At 46.4% G+C, this 15,756-nt stretch overlaps 1 protein-coding gene and 1 non-coding gene across 2 annotated transcripts in view; both read right to left on the bottom strand.

Moving 5' to 3' along the window:
- Cdc27 (cell division cycle protein 27) overlaps window positions 1-15,756 on the bottom strand; it is a 49,646-nt gene that overhangs the window by 12,347 nt on the left and 21,543 nt on the right. Inside the window, exons 9-13 of the mRNA XM_065434872.2 lie at window positions 14,430-14,731; window positions 6,921-7,093; window positions 6,146-6,298; window positions 3,942-4,150; window positions 2,342-2,459 (exon numbers count right to left, since the gene is read on the bottom strand). Coding sequence (XP_065290944.1) covers window positions 2,342-2,459; window positions 3,942-4,150; window positions 6,146-6,298; window positions 6,921-7,093; window positions 14,430-14,731 — 955 coding nt within the window. The remainder of the gene's footprint in view (window positions 1-2,341; window positions 2,460-3,941; window positions 4,151-6,145; window positions 6,299-6,920; window positions 7,094-14,429; window positions 14,732-15,756) is intronic.
- Window positions 12,723-12,794, bottom strand: TRNAT-CGU (transfer RNA threonine (anticodon CGU)). The gene has a single exon. It is a non-coding gene; the product is annotated as a tRNA-Thr (tRNA).

Below are 15,756 nucleotides of genomic sequence, written 5' to 3' on the forward strand. Positions count from 1 at the left end.
TGACTGTAGCTAATAGAGGAAGGACCAGGTGGCATGAGTGCGGCAGTGAGAATGGAAGGAAGACTAGGGTTGCAAGAAGTGTGTTGTGCACGAGTGGAGGGCATGGTGGGAGTCACGGAGTGCGGTAATAAAGTGAATGTTTGAGACGGACATGTCGGCCTGTCGTCGTTCGTAACATGCTTAATGCAATAGAGTTGGCGGCAATAGCTGTGAATGTGACATGCAATGACCGGTAAGGAGATTAGCTGGTACCGGAATAGAAAACTGAGGGGACACCAGTGTTTTCACGTGAGATGGCCAGTCGAGTGTTGCGAGCCAGCTGCTGCAGCAGGCAGTTACAGTTCACGATTGCACACACCTAGCACCTTTTCTTGTTTACATGGGATCTAGCGGCAGAAAAACGTATTGACACGTGTACGTGTTTATTGAATTACCACATTTCATTGTCTAACAAATGTTATCGCACAGTGCAGGACGTGCCTGCATGTATCGGAAGTTTCTGGAATGTTATTGATGGTTCTATCCCCTGTATGTTGTCGCCGTAACTTCTGTAATCTGATTGCATGTACCGTATAATGCGGAATATAGGTCGAGGCGGAATATAGGTCGACCCCCTTACATTGAAGCAAAGAAGTCAACATAAAAATTATAAGGCACAACACTCTTTTCTATTTAGTGGTGCCGCCAGAGTCGTCGCGTGCTCATTCGTCTGAGCTGTCTGAACTATCGTCCGAAGACGACTGCTTTTCGCTGGCTGCGTCCCGCAACATGCCATCCTCGGTGCCGTCCAAGGAGTTGCCAATGCAACACTTCTTGAATGCCCGCACCACCATATAGTTGGGCAGCAAGCGCCAAGCCTGCGGCACCCATGTGGCCACAGTGGCGAGAGGCGGCCTGCGCAGCCGGCCAGTTGGATTCGTCGGGTTGTCGCCGGCCATCCAATGATTATATTGTTCACGGACACGGTCCTTAAAGGGCTTGTTGAGCACGACGTCCAGTGGCTAAAGGGCTGAGGTCATGCCTCCCGGAATGACGGTGAGTTCCGTCCTCCCGTCGCGGAGTGCCTGCTTCACACCTGCGGTCAAGTGCCCGCGAAAGGCATTCAAGACGAGCATGCTCGGACACCGCAGGAGTGCGCCGGGTCGCCGATTCCAGACGGTCTTAATCCAATTGAGCATGAGGGCCTTGTCCACATAGCCCTTTTCATTCACGCGAACAACAACATCCCGCGGGAAAGCCTCTTTCGGCAGCGTCTTCCTGAACGGGTGCAGCTTTCTGCCGTCTGCAGTACACACGAGCATCACCGTGAAGCGCGAATGCTCGTTCCCCGTAAAAGAAGCTTGACTTCTTTTGCGCCGTGTTCGCACACTGTGGTGGGCGACAGCATGTCGAACCACACCGGCGTTTCATCCGCGTTGCCGATGTGTCCCAACATGTAGCCATGCTGCTGCCGGAGACGGATAACATGGCGCTGAAATTCGACAAGCTTGTCCTCGTATGCCTCTGGCAGCTTCTGGCAGATTGATGTGCGCCGTCGAAGTGCAAATCCCTTGCGTTGCATGAAGCGACGAACCAAATAAATGGAGCCCTTGAATTGTTCCTTGGGCAGTCCGGATTCTCGGGCGATCTCAATAGCTTTGATGCGGATGAGTTCCGCTGTCACTGGCAATGATCTGGCACGATGCTCGCGGACGAAATCAGCCACCTTGTCTTCGAGCTCCGGGTGCACGGTGTTGCACCCGCGAAAGGACGTCTTCCGCGCGTTGCAGGCAGACAGCTTGACTTTCTGCGTTCGCCAGTACCGGACGCTTTTATCCGACACGCCGAATTGCCGCTGGGCAGACATGTTCCCATGCATTTCAGCATATTCAATTACTTTCTTCTTAAACGCCGCGATGAACTGACGTCGAGTACTCGCACTCATTTTGTGGGTTGTTGGGAAATTATCTACGCCAGGAATGATCGCTGCACAAAAGGGAAGATGGCGTCGGTCCAACTGCGTAGGCCGCATCGTCGGTCACCAAGGAGGCGATAACGATGCGGATGCCGAAAGGTCTGCACTCCTACATGTTGCCAGACGACTATTCATGTTGTGCCAAGGGCCGGTGTATAAGTCGAGGGGTGACCTTTCAGTAATATTTTTTGGAAAAAACCTCGACCTATATTCCGCACTATACGGTATGTGCGATGCGAATGGTGTAGAACTTTCTGGAAGACACGTACATGTAAGAACTACCTAAATTTTTCAATAAGCATCACCCTCATCTCACTTGTATAAAGTTCACAAACGGACACACTTAGCACCAACACAAATGCAGTCAGTGGCATACATGAAACTTACCACTGCAACGTGGCAAAGGAGCACAGAGCTCTGCGGGTTGATCTGGAGTGCTCGCTTGAAGTGCAGCTCTGCCAAATGAAACTGTTCCTGCTTGTAGTAGATCATACCTGCTCCATACCTGGAGAGGCGCAGGAAGAAAGCAGTAGTCACGCACAAGGGCAACACACATCTCTGCAAATTCTACCAGGTACTGACAAAGTTCAAATACTCTTGACAGACAAATTCCTTCAGCCTAATGATGTAATAAAATTATCTTCATTTACACATGCCTACACTGTCATCACTCCACTTGCAATGGTGGTATATGCTGTAGTTCTACTTTAAGACTCTGCTTGCCTTTGCAGATGTTAGCAGGACGTGAAAAAGAATGAAGAAAGGTTAAAGTGGAACACCAAAAAGATAGAGCCATCGACAAAATTTTTTGACTTGCTCGATTATTTGGACACTCCCACCTGCTCCACAAAACCAATTTATAACAGTAACCACAATTTGACACCGCATGGCTTCTCACTTAATTTTTGAAACATGATCTGCACTCACAATGTTGCAAGCACTGCGATCATGAACAGTGTTTCTGCTCTTCAGTTTGTCACCTGCAATTTCCCTTGGTTGGCAACACCATTTCTTGGCTTTCCGAGTGCTGTTAGGTCAATGGGGAAAACATTCGTTGACTCTGCACCAAACTGTACCTTTAGGTCAGTGAAGAAGCAGCTTTGATTAGGCCTAGCGACATTGCAGGTGCAGCCATGACAACAATTCACTGCCAGCAAAACGTGATGGTGTGTGAAAAGCTGTCATAGAAAACTAACAGCTCAGATGCAAGGTCATTGGGCTCAAGATTTTGTGTGTGGCCTGGTGCAAACTGGCATTGAGGTCCATGGCCAACTGGCTGAAAATGCTACGAGCGCCTACCAAGTTGTTCTGTACGCTTACTGGACAGACTACAAAAGCTCACGTGCCAACAGAAAACTTCAAACTAAACTTGTGCACAGCATAATTGCGAGCAGCATGCAGTCAAGGCTGTCTAAAACAAGTGACACTGCAACAATGTGAGACCCACAATGGTCAGTGCAACAGGCAAATGTGAAACACCCCCATAACCTCAAGCACCACGAAACTTCTAAATCAATATTGTTTTCACTGAATCAACCGAAGTGAAAGAAAGTATTTTTCAGGCAGCTGGCTATCTAGTGTTGTTCGCTGCTCTTCAGTTTCCAGATGGGCAAACATGCTTGTGCAAAGTAAGCAACTGTCTGAATTATGCAAGCCTCCGTGTGACCACAGAAGCGAAACGATGACATCATGACATTCACATCATGATGACATTCACTTAGGCGATGACCACGATCGCATCAGGACACAAGAGGCTAGATCATGACTTGCATGCCATGTCATTTATGTTATGTCATGCATATATATGCAGTTAAACTGCCATGGTGGCATCACGACAGCATAAGAGGCTAGACAGAGTGATAGACTCAAAGTGCCTAACATAGGCAAAAAATGCTTTGTATTAAGAAAAACAAACAAGAACAATTATCCCCTTCAGGAAGGATTGGTTGGCAGGTGCATCGGGCTAAACTGCACTTGTCAGGCATACCAGGCATTGTAGTGGCGAGGGTTGACCAACATGGCACTGCGGAAGGCTGACAGGGCCTGCTCCATTTCTTCCATGGCTGTTAACTCATGCCCGAGTAGCGTGTATGCATAGACAAAGTCCGGGTCTGCCTGAACTGCTCTCTGCAGGAAGCGCACTGCTGTCTCGTGCTCTCTCTGCAGACTGAAGCAGTTGCCGGCCGCACAGCAAGTCTACACCGCAATGAGAGAGAAGCAATGCACTCAAGATGAACAGGCATGGCAGTCGTTAATAACCACATCAAACTGACAGACAATGAAGACAAACAAAGCATTCAAAAGAATGATATTAAAATGAAATTCGGGGGTTTTATATGCCATAACCACAATCTGATTTATGAGGCGCACCATAGTAGGGGTCTCTGCAGTAATTCTGACCACCTGGGGTTCCTTACCATGCACCGAACTCTCGGTACATATGTGGAAACAAAAAAGAAAAAGAGCTTTAATTTCACTGTCAGATTATAAATGTAAGATAATTTTTTGCAACAGACCTTGTATCCTTTTAATAATAATAATAAAAAGGCAAGAGCGGGCGGGGAAGCATCACCATACTTCTTTTGCTGAAGCATCAGCTGTGTCATGTGGAGGCTATAGGTTCAGCTCCCAAGTTATGTTGAGGTTGTGCTTTCTTCCATCGGCAGTTCAATTATAGAAATAGCTCATTTTTCCTCATGCTTTTCTTGGCTTCACTCTCCCAGTTTGACATGGTTGCGACATTACTAAAGAGTAAACAGTCACTCAGTTCTCCTTATTTTTGCTTGTAGTAGTGGATATTTCAACGTGTGGCAAGTTGCATACAGTCGCTGACCAATAAATCGGACAGCAATAATCCGGACATGTTTGGCAATTCGTACAGCTTCACAGAGCTGCCAATGGCCACATATACTTAACGACAAATATTTTGGACAGCCTCCAGCCCTGAATTCGGTTATCCCGATTCCGTTCATGGCTGTAGCATACTCGTCGACTCTGCCACCATTATCTCCTCTGACAACCTCCACGAGACATCAAGTATGGCCTCAGAGATTGCACACTAGATGGTAGTCTCTGAGGCCTAGCCTTGGTTGCAGCTTTATGCTTCAGAGATTTAAATGCTAATGCCAATCTTGGAGGCTTTGCCTGAATAGTGACGCCGTATCAGCATTGTGATTATCGCATCCTATTCCAGCATCCCCGCACATGGCCCGCTATTGCAATTCTGTTTGTTGAGTTTGCCTTCCAGACAGCATTCTGCCATGCTGTGCTTGTTCGTTTAGTTTGCGTTCCAGACAGCGTTCTGCTGGCTCCAAGAAGTCTTTCTTGTGAAGTTATGGGCAGGCCGCGTCAAATGGCACCAACAGTGCCCTCGCAGTCTGAATGAGACCGACTGTGCAACTGAAAAGGCTGAACTGTCGCCTACCACAACTAACTCAAATGCGGGCACCGTTGATGACCTGCTAGGTTGCAGTGTGCCAATTCCTCCCACCATTATATTTGAAGACTTTAAAGATGTCGACAGCATGGTTTCGTCGGGTACCGAACTGAACAATGATGAAATAATTGAGCAAGTTCTCCCACCGTCAAACAGCGACGACTCTGACCCGGATGATCATGTGCCGTGTACTCTGGAGCCTTCACATGCAGATCTGACTCAAGCCTTTGCAGTCCTTTTATCGGCGTACAGCGCAACTCAAAACTGGCAGAAATACAGGCCCACTTGGTTGCATGTACGGGGAAGTGCTTGCAGCAATGAATCAACTACTTGTTCCTCGCACAGGGGCCTTACAAAGTAAATAAAGTAATCTATTTTGGATACATTTGTTGTTTTTTTTTTACATTCGATAGTTCGGACTTATTTACGTTTCACATGGAGTCCAAATTATCGGTCGTCGACTGTATATGCAGCCTGCTCCAGGTTCTTCGGGTTTAGCTAAAGTACTTTCCTATGCAAAGAATGTGCCATTTTATTCCCAGAAACATGAGGAGGCTGGCTCCAATGGTTAACAGATCAGTTGCAAAGCAAGCAAGCTTACAATCAATGGTGTAAGAGGCCAGTAAAACACTACAATCAAAAGAAGTTCAACTGCAGCTTCACAGAAGAAGTTATTCTCCTACAAGTTTCTTTTCTTTTGTTCAAATCACATCAAGAGGCTGCCAAATCTCAAGTCTCACAAGGTAATCACGCACCTCTGGCGCTGTCTTGTCCAGATCCATCATGTCTTGAGCAAGAGCAGAAAGGCTCACTTCCCTCTGCAGGTGCCACAAGGCTGTGCTATAATACTCCAGGCCCTGTAGCCGGTGTGGCTCAATAGACCTGAGAGTCTCAAAGGCACGAGCAGCCTACAAGAAGAACAGGGCATTCATCCACATTTGCTCTCTTCAAATAATACCTATAATACCGTTGCAAAACATCAAGATCTCACATGAAAACTTTGTCACACTAGCTAGACATGCAGGGAACATTTAACATCTGCATCGTATGGCGCAGTGATGTCAAACAATCCGAAACTTTAGCTGTGCTGCACAAAAACCATTGAGCACGCTCATGGCAATGGCAGATAAGAACAAACTGTGCAGTCCACAGTTTAGACACAACTCCAGCCAATATTTAATTAGTTCAGTTTATTGTCCTGAAATGAAAAGCACTGCCTACAGATCACTCACAAAGACCAAAACTAGCCCGGAATTTCTGCACGTTAATGTCGACTCTGCGTATGTCTGATATGTATAGAGTTCGCAACACTGTGATTAAGGGGTCACATTTTTCGAGGCTATTTGCGTTGCACCAATTTCTGCACACTTGCCCAAGTCACTGCCAAATGTTATTTCAAGCAAAACACAACACTGAATCTTCTTGAAGATGCAGTGCAAACAGCGAAGTAAAAGCAGCAAAGCAGCAAAGAGGCACCGCTAAACAACTAAGGCAGTCTTCCCACAGTCAGTAGGCACTATGAATGCTTACCTTGTCGTACTCCCCCAGCTCAAAATGTGCCCTGCCCAGGGCAGCGAGCACCCAACCCGTGGAATACTGGTGGGGCTGCAGGGCCTCCAGCGTTTCGATGGCTTGCCGACACCTGTACTGGCCCAGATAGAGCCGTGCCTTGCCCAGGTCTTGCAGCAGCTGCATCAGGCCCTCTGCAACAGCCAAAATGGCAGCTCATCCTACAGCTGCATAACATGCGCCTACGGTGCACAGTCATCACCTTCTGCAGCTATGCCCTGGTACTCAGGATATTGGGCACAAGATGCTCACAAAGGCCAAACTCAAGTCTAATGTTCCAGAGGACTACACACGTTGGATAACAACAAATGTGCTAACTCACTGCTACAGTACCTGCATCACAAAAGGCTGCATGCATTTGCTCAATGGCCCCCCCCCCCTTTTTTATTTATTACATATGCCTTGCAGCAAATCCCGTAAAGAATCTGTTAATTAACCTCTCCTGACCAGACTTTTCTGTCACATGAAAACTGCCTAAACTGCATTGCATGTGCTTGTTTGTGTGGTAGGAAGCAAAAAAATAAATGCACTCAATTCATTGCCCAATGGTTAATTTTGCAGCGTCACAAGAAAGCTGGCAATTGACCTCAAAAACACAAAAACTATCATGGTATTCTCACTTAAGGGGGGAGGTGGGGATCAGAATTAACTTTTTTGTTTCTTGACAGAAAGGGCTGAAATTTGCACATTGCACACTGCAAGAAGAAGACAAATCTAAAATTTCATTAGGATATCTTAATTAGTTTTTGTTTTATAAGAATTTATAAGTTCCTTGCTTGTGGAAAGCCTGGCACAGTAACGAAACATGATAGAGAGCTGGGAATACTTTGCATGTTTGCACAGATGTCTAATCTACATCAAGACAGTGTTCGATTTTTTTTTTAAAGCACTAATAATTTTTTGCTCAACGTAACATGCAACATGACTGTGCTTCACTGCATGGAGCCATGTAGTAATTGTGAAATAATTAAATAATGGGGAGATAAAGAAACATTTCAAGACTGTCTTTAAGTACAGCACAGCTTGTGGATCACAGCAAAACAAACTGGGCCAAAATCGGTCCAGCCATTGTTGTGCTACGCTTTCCACGAGCGAAGTGATTGACAAAAAAAATGCAATTGAGAAAACTGGCTGCAAAGTTATAACAGCACTGCAAATTTATTCAAAAGCACCAGGGCTGTAATATTTTGAATCATTGCTGTCAGGCATCTTCTTACACCTTTGCCTCAATGTTTGGTGGGCTTTGGATGCCTTCTTCAGGCGTTCTTTATCCTTTTCTTGTGCCGTCTGGAGTAGTGCATGACCACCATTTTCACTGCCAGACCGAGCCTGGTATCGCAGTGTACACCCACAGAACGCTGTTGGCCTCTTGGGCACAGTTTTAGCGATCAAAGAGTTCATCGCGGAAACGGGCATAACAATGAACTCAGTCACAAGGGGGCCGAAATTTGTTCTTGGCATTGCTGCTTCCGCTCAGTCGCGGACACTGCGCGAAGGGAGTCGCGAACGCTGCATGCCTGCGCTTCTGCAGTCACCGCTAGCACAAAACGCGGCTCGAGGCGCGTCTGAATCGTGCGACGATTCGTCTGGTGAGCCTTGAGTCACCATCCAGTATGTAGCTCCTCGACGGTTGGGGCTCACTCGCAGGCTGCGTGCCCCTGTCGCACGATGCATCGGAAACGCACACCGTCTCTGCCATCTCTGCCCGCGTCGCCATCAACGCGATCTCGGTTGCCGACTCGCGCGGCCGTACGCACAGGTGCGAGAGCCTTCGTTGGCACGTCTTCCGGTGGCTTGGTTATCAATGTAGATGTCCCAGGGCGATTGTCCGCTTCGCTGCTGGAATCGCACGGTGCAAGATAACGCGGCACGTCATCCGCGTGTTCAGTCGGGTTCTCCGCTTCCCCCACTTGCCGCAGTCTTTTTCTCGCCGTAAGAGGCTTGCGCTTCCGTTTTCCGAAGGCATGCTTCATTTAAAAGTTCTTTTCGAACGAGCGACGATCCATCACTGACCTGGGAGCTTTCATAAATCCGAATTCTGCGAGTGTCGAACGAAGAAACACGCCGGTGTGGTTTTCAAAGCAGACAACTGCGGTCCGCTGTGGTTGCCAGCTTGCCCGCAGCTGCAGCGGCAACCAATGGCGAGACGCCTTTCAGTACGGCAACCAATCGGAGGCCCGCTTTCATCGCAGGGCCCGTGTGACCGCCTCCAGCAGACCCGCGCTTCTTTTGTGTTTGTGTGTTTGTTACAAGATGGCGACGACCGAAGAATTGAGAAAGGGAATGGCGAAACTTCGAGCTTTCGAACGATACCAAGATGGCGGCGTTCGGTGGCGGGAAAGACGAGTTAGGGCTCCGCGAACTGCGGTGATTTTCCGCGATTTAAAGCTGTTTTCTCGCCCTACGCACTGATAAATTAATTTTTTTCGGGCACTTTTAGCGCGTTTTCAGTCAAACCATTTTGATACAATGTAGATTAGGCATTGCAGATAGCGAAACGCGTCGTTGCCAAAAATCGATCTTTTTTGCGATTTTCGCGATCTGATCCCCGCGTCCCCCCTTAAGCTTCCTTAGAATGGTCACTTCTAATCTGAAAGTACATGCATACAGCTTTGTTTTCAGAACAAAAGATGGCGATGTGCTATTTGTTGCAACAACATATGCAAGAGCACCTCATCCCATTTTGAGGGTTTATAATCAGGATGTCAGCAACATTGTGACAACTGGCTAGACGAGATTCGTGAAAATCTGCAGACCCTCAAGTCAAAATTAAGGCGGTACCACTGCCTCCATCTGTACTGAACACAGTCTCACCGATTCTGTGTAGCACAGCAAAAAAATCAGGTCTCATCAGCCAACCAGAAAAAAGAATTAGGAGAAAGGTTCATCCACTGTCCACCTCTGATTGCTTTCACTGTACCACTAAGTGAATGGAAGCTTCACGGAAGGATTAATAGCCCACAATGGACAAGTCGTCATCTGTTCTCTGGAACACGCAGCCGATTCTTGTTACTGATTTGGCTGATACATGCACTAACCTTTACTGCACTAAAACATAGTTGGCAAGGTAAAGCACCGTGGAACCTCTTTGATACATACTTGGTACCATGGCTATACATTAAACAGTAGTGTGCACTACATACCTGGCAGGAATGCACCATGGCGCACTATCTGGCAAGTACTAGTTCGCAATTTTTTATGTGTGCCACCATCAGCAAATTTTTAAAATGTAATGCCATAGTAGATATCAACTAAAATATGCATTAAGAAGTTTCTGAAAAAAAAAAATTGGAGACCTTTTCCGGCACATTAGATCTTTGGTCACACCGAGTCAAGGTTGTGCACATCATATAGAGAGGCCTCTGCCAAAGTTTCCCACAGAAATTTTTGAGGGGTGGAAGCAGAATTTTGACTTGGGGCCAGGAATTTTTTACAGAACTTGCCGAAAATCAGTAAGTCTGGAACTCTCCACTAAAAACAGATACCACAGTTCTGTAAACTGCATCCATTAGAGCATCTAAAGCTGGTAAATTTGATACAAATAAACCTCGTTTGACTGAAGACAGTAAAATCTGCAATTTAATTCATTACAGTCGACTGAATTTTCGGATGCCCAAATTTTCAGACATGTCTGATATTTCGGACGTCTTCACGGCACCGCCACAAGCCCCATAGAATCAATGTATAAGGACATCTGAAGTTTCGGATGCTCGAACCCCCCGCCGTCCAATTTTCCGGACTTTTTGATGCGACAGAAGGTCCTTTGGCTCCTCGCGCAGCGCCCTTGTGAAGGAAATAGACTTGCAGCCGAAGCATATCACCACTTTGAACCACAAGTAGCCGGATCTAGCCGTCACATACAGATTTGGTCTGGCCACGCTGGCTATGTTCATAGCCGCAAATGGCCGCACTTCCGCTTCCGGAGGAATTTCCGGAGCGGTGCTATTTCGTTTGTTTGCGCCACGGTTTGCGCAGGCCACGTTTTGGCTAGCGTGGTGTGTGGTTGTGCTGTTGTGTCAAGTGTGCTCTGCGACGCTAGGCCTAGGTGCTTCGACACTCGTCAGCGAACTCCACTGTTTGCAACTTGAGGATTTCGCTCGCCTTCGATGGCCGCCACTCCGTCTTCGTCGTCCTCGCCGATGGCATCGAAGCACAGAAAGCAGTACCGTATCCACGGAAATAACTTTTGAACAGTTTGTTGGCGCTGACAACGAGCTCAACTTCTGCGCAGAACTGACTGACGAGGGAATAGTCCGTCAGGTTGTGGGGAATTCAGAAGACTCCAATGTTGAAAATGAGGAGCCAATGCCTGCACCGCCTACAAGCACCGAGTTGATGCGAGCAGTGTTGACTTTTTCATCGGTGTACAGTGCTGACATGACCCTTGCTCAGATTGAGGCGAATATGATCGCATGCAACCGAAATGCCGTCCAAACAACAATCAACAAGTTCTTCAAGCCACTGCAGCAATAACACTGGCTGCTCGACGATGCACATGTACACAATAAACCGGCAGTCGGCTGCATACAGAGTTTTTGAACGCCTCTTTTTATAGCACCTTCATTGATGCTTTGGCAGGGTTTCGGAAGATTGGTACTTCACCCTCTACCTCTAGATCCGAGAAAAAAAAGAAGAAAGGTGCGGTTTTTTGCATGCATTCATATTTTCGGACTGCCTGAATTTTCGGAAGTTTTTTACGTTCCCTAGAGGGTCCGAAAAATCGGTCATTGACTGTATATCCAAATTTTGTTATATTAATATTCGATCTTTCATGAACTAAGTACAGTCACCAATCAATTTTTTTTTATACGAAAGGGGCCATAAAAGTTTTTTGTTTATCAGGCAATCAGAAAAAGCAAATCTGAATGAGAAAAAGAAATCATTTCGTTGAATTTGAGAGTCAGCAACGAAAGACATGGTGTCTGGCCATATTGACGGTACCAGCGGTACTGGTACTGGTATTGACGGTGTCAGCGGTACAAGTCAAAGCCAGCCACGTTTTCGCATCCACTCCTCCCCCATGGCTCATAGCATCGCCCACAGTGGGACAAAGCTATCAGGAAAAGCAGTGGGAAGCGAAGGCTTCGTCTGCCTCTTGCTTCAACGCATCTCCTTAACTCGAGATTACACATCCTCCATCAATGAACGTGCTGGAGGACAGCTCACTAAGACATGTCATCTCAGCTTGCCCAGCCTATACACTCACAGCAGATTAACTCTAAAACAAGGTGCGTGGGCTACATACGCACTCAGCCACTGAAAACCATGCACAGCCACAATCGTGGTATAAAAGGTGATGCAAGCTCACCTGCCCCCACTTCCTCCCCCCTTCTCCCTTCACACGCGCTTGTTCACGTTACTGTGAGTCTGCTCACCTCCCCACTTTCCCCTTACTCGTGCAGGAAGACTGAGCTAATCAAGCCGCCATCCTTCTTGGCTTGTCCTTGCCTGCTTTTACTCACGTCTAAAGTATACAGTGGGCACAATGGGATCTCATTGCACTTAACTTTATGTGGAACACAATGCACGGTAGGCAATTTGAGAGATGCAGTCGCAAGCAGCCACATGTAAATTAACTATTTAACCAACTGTGCCCGTGGAAGTTTCCATTTATTGTCTCCGTATTCCTTCGCAGCAGCAGTCATATCGTAAGATGCCAACAAACAATGACACCAAGGAAAACATAGGGGAAATTACTTGTACTTACTAATTGAATCTAAGAAATGATAAACTAATGGCAGTGAAAGTGGACGAAAAACAACTTGCTGCAGGTGGGGAACGATCCCACGTCTTCGCATTACGCGTGCGATGCTCTACCAATTGAGCTACTGCGGCAGCACTCCACAGCAGCAGCAGTGAAATTTTTTTATTTTGAAATTATGCTTCCTTCCAGTGAGGTTCAATATACACGGTGTTGTATGGACAAGTTGTAAAGGGTTACACAATTTGTTATATCGAGAAGTTCCGTATTCGAAATTCGTAAATTGAGGTTTAAATGGACACAATTTTACAGCTTACCTGGAATTGTTACACTGCCCAACAGAGTTTTGCAAGTGTCCTAATCACAAATTAGTGGCATACATTCAAACCTCGTTATAAGGAAGTTGAAGCGGAAGCCGAAATGACTTCTGTTATATCTATCATCATTATACTGGCTACTGCCATTTACTGCAGTACTTGCCGAATGGCACACACAACTTTAAAAATGCAAAATATAGCACACTTCTCTGCAACTCGGTAACGACTACGCAGCCATGCGTGCGACGAAAACTAAAAAAGAAAGCAAAAGACTCCAGCGCAATTTTTTAGCACCTGCTGCAACAGCCATACGATAGCGTCCATATGTTCCTGTGATGGTCTTTCGCTTCTGATTTTCGCTTGGCTCGCTCATACTGTTGTGAAACCCATCGAAGTATACGGCCGAGAGAGCTTAGCACAGCGCCAGGAGCAATGTGATCTATGGCCCCACAACTCCGGCATGTGAGCACGTCGGCTTGGCTTGGCCACTTCGTGCCATTTACACACGGTCTCAAAGGTCACACCTAGTTGTGTTAGCACAATGCACTGTGGTTCAGTTGGAGAGAAAAGTGGACGCTCTAGTTCTTAACACGCTGCACACAGACACCAACATCGATATGTGATGCGGCACAGCTAGGCAGGGCCTCAGAGATAGCCATCTCGGAGGGTGCACCTAGCTTCACCGGCTACTTGTCGCAGTGAGAGAGAGAGGTGCAATGAGAAAGAAGTGCTGCTTCTATGCGGCTACCATGCACGCAGCTACCGGCGGTGGTGAGAAAGACCAGTGCTGGTCGACGGCATGTTTGGTGCAAGAATTTTGAGCTGCCACTGATTGAGTGTGGAAACCCAGTGGAAGACGCTATGCTCGGTGAGCAACGGTCAGTATTTTTGGTTTTGGAGATGAATCTAGTTCTTTATATTCATTGGCAGAACAATTTTACTACGTTAAAATGAGGTTTAAAATACATTGATCCCTATGGAGATTTCAAGGGGAACTGCATTTACTTCGTTACATCCATTATTTCGTTATATCCCATTTCATTATAATGAGGTTCAAGTGTATTTCTGAGGTGCAAAATTAGATAAACTTGTCCGCTTTAGATGTATTAAATACGTGCAGTTTACAGAAATTATTATTTTTTTTTACTGCCTAGCTACAGCGTTGCTTACACAAATTTTAGTTTTTTTTTTTTAATTTTGCAATTTTGAACAATTCCGAAAAAAATGTATAAATAAACATTTCGCTTCCTACAGCCATTACATTTCATTGTTTTCTTTTAAATGCTACAAACTTCAGGAAATTCAGTGCAGTGGTTTTCACAGGTATTTAGATAGAAGCACTTAAGCTAAAGCTTCGTCGTAACGAGGTTTTACTGTACGGGGAGTGCATCACCTAACAGTGGACAACCCTCTGGATTACAACAGCGCGAAAAAAATAAACAAGTGTCCTACCTGCTGAGGCCCTCTGCATGCAGAGTGCAGTCTGGGCCAGGGACACAGGCAGTGGCTCAGGCTTGTTCATCTCGTTTAGCTCCCCTTCGGTGATGCCACCCGCGTTGTTTGAGCCAGAGGTGGCCGTGTTGGTGCGCAAAGCCCCCCGGGAGGGCTTGCTCTTTTTGGACGAGGGTAGCCGGGCGGCCAGGCCCCGGATGGTCTTGGGCGACGAGCTGCCCTTGTTGTTCTCCTTGACCGAGTTGGAGCTGCTGAAGAGGCGCGAGCTGCGCCGCACGCTGCTCAGGCCACTGGGTGGAAAGCTGCAGGGCCAACAAATGACACTGCAGGTCATGGGCCTCTTTGATGAACATTCAAAGCAGGGGATCGCAAATGAAGCTCTGTGGATGGCTCTCTTTGGGCTCCGAGAGCAGCACACAACTTGAGGCATGCACCCCATTTCTCTCACTTTTTTTTTTTTTTTTTGCAATTACAGCACTACCAATCAGCACACGTTCACCACTGTTTGATGGAACTAGCAAACACATCTCTCCTTTCTGCAAAACGATATACCTGCAAGCAGGTACAGCTCTACAGAAGGGCAGCAGAACTCTCAAAATGTCCTTCTGCCCCTACATCACGCTGATGCTACCATTAAGAAGTAACAAATTTTTCAAGTGCCTTGCTGCACTCCAAATGGAAAGGAAGAATCATGCTCTACCCCTTTAATGCCCATTTTCTTGAAAGCTCGTGGCAAGAATTTCAACAACCCACTTTCATATAGTTCCACATGCATTTGACTTCTTATTGGGAATGAATTTGTTACTAAATCTCCTCCCAGTTAAATTTGAAAAGCAGTTAAGGCGATATGCAATATAATGTACAACAGTTCTTAGGAAAACATTAGCAACAGTGCAAAGTGCAAGTATGTAATTTATTGTTTCCATGCCACGGCAAGGCGCCGAACAGCTATTAAAAATCATCAGAAGGTTCTTTACTAGCCTTTTGGAGGTATCATGCTTGCATATCTTTCAAGCAGATTTGATCACTAATTATTTTTCACCAATGTTAGCATATATGAGAACATTACTAAAGTATTTTCATGTCAGATGCGAGTGTCATCACGAGGCTCAATTGTATTCAGCTTAACTCAAGTGCTAAAGCCAGTCTACTGATGTTTGCTATTTGCAAGGGATTCCTACTGTTGAGAAAATCACAGTAAAATTAGCATTGCATATTATTTAACATTAGATATCACTCATGTAAAACTGACAAATACATCTTCCTCCGTTTCTTTTCTCTCTTATTTTTATAGGCAGCATTCGGCCTTTAAGAGGCTGCAGGAAGG

This window comes from Dermacentor albipictus, chromosome 1 (genome assembly GCF_038994185.2).
Source record: "Dermacentor albipictus isolate Rhodes 1998 colony chromosome 1, USDA_Dalb.pri_finalv2, whole genome shotgun sequence".
In the NCBI taxonomy this organism is placed as follows: Eukaryota; Metazoa; Arthropoda; class Arachnida; order Ixodida; family Ixodidae; genus Dermacentor; species Dermacentor albipictus.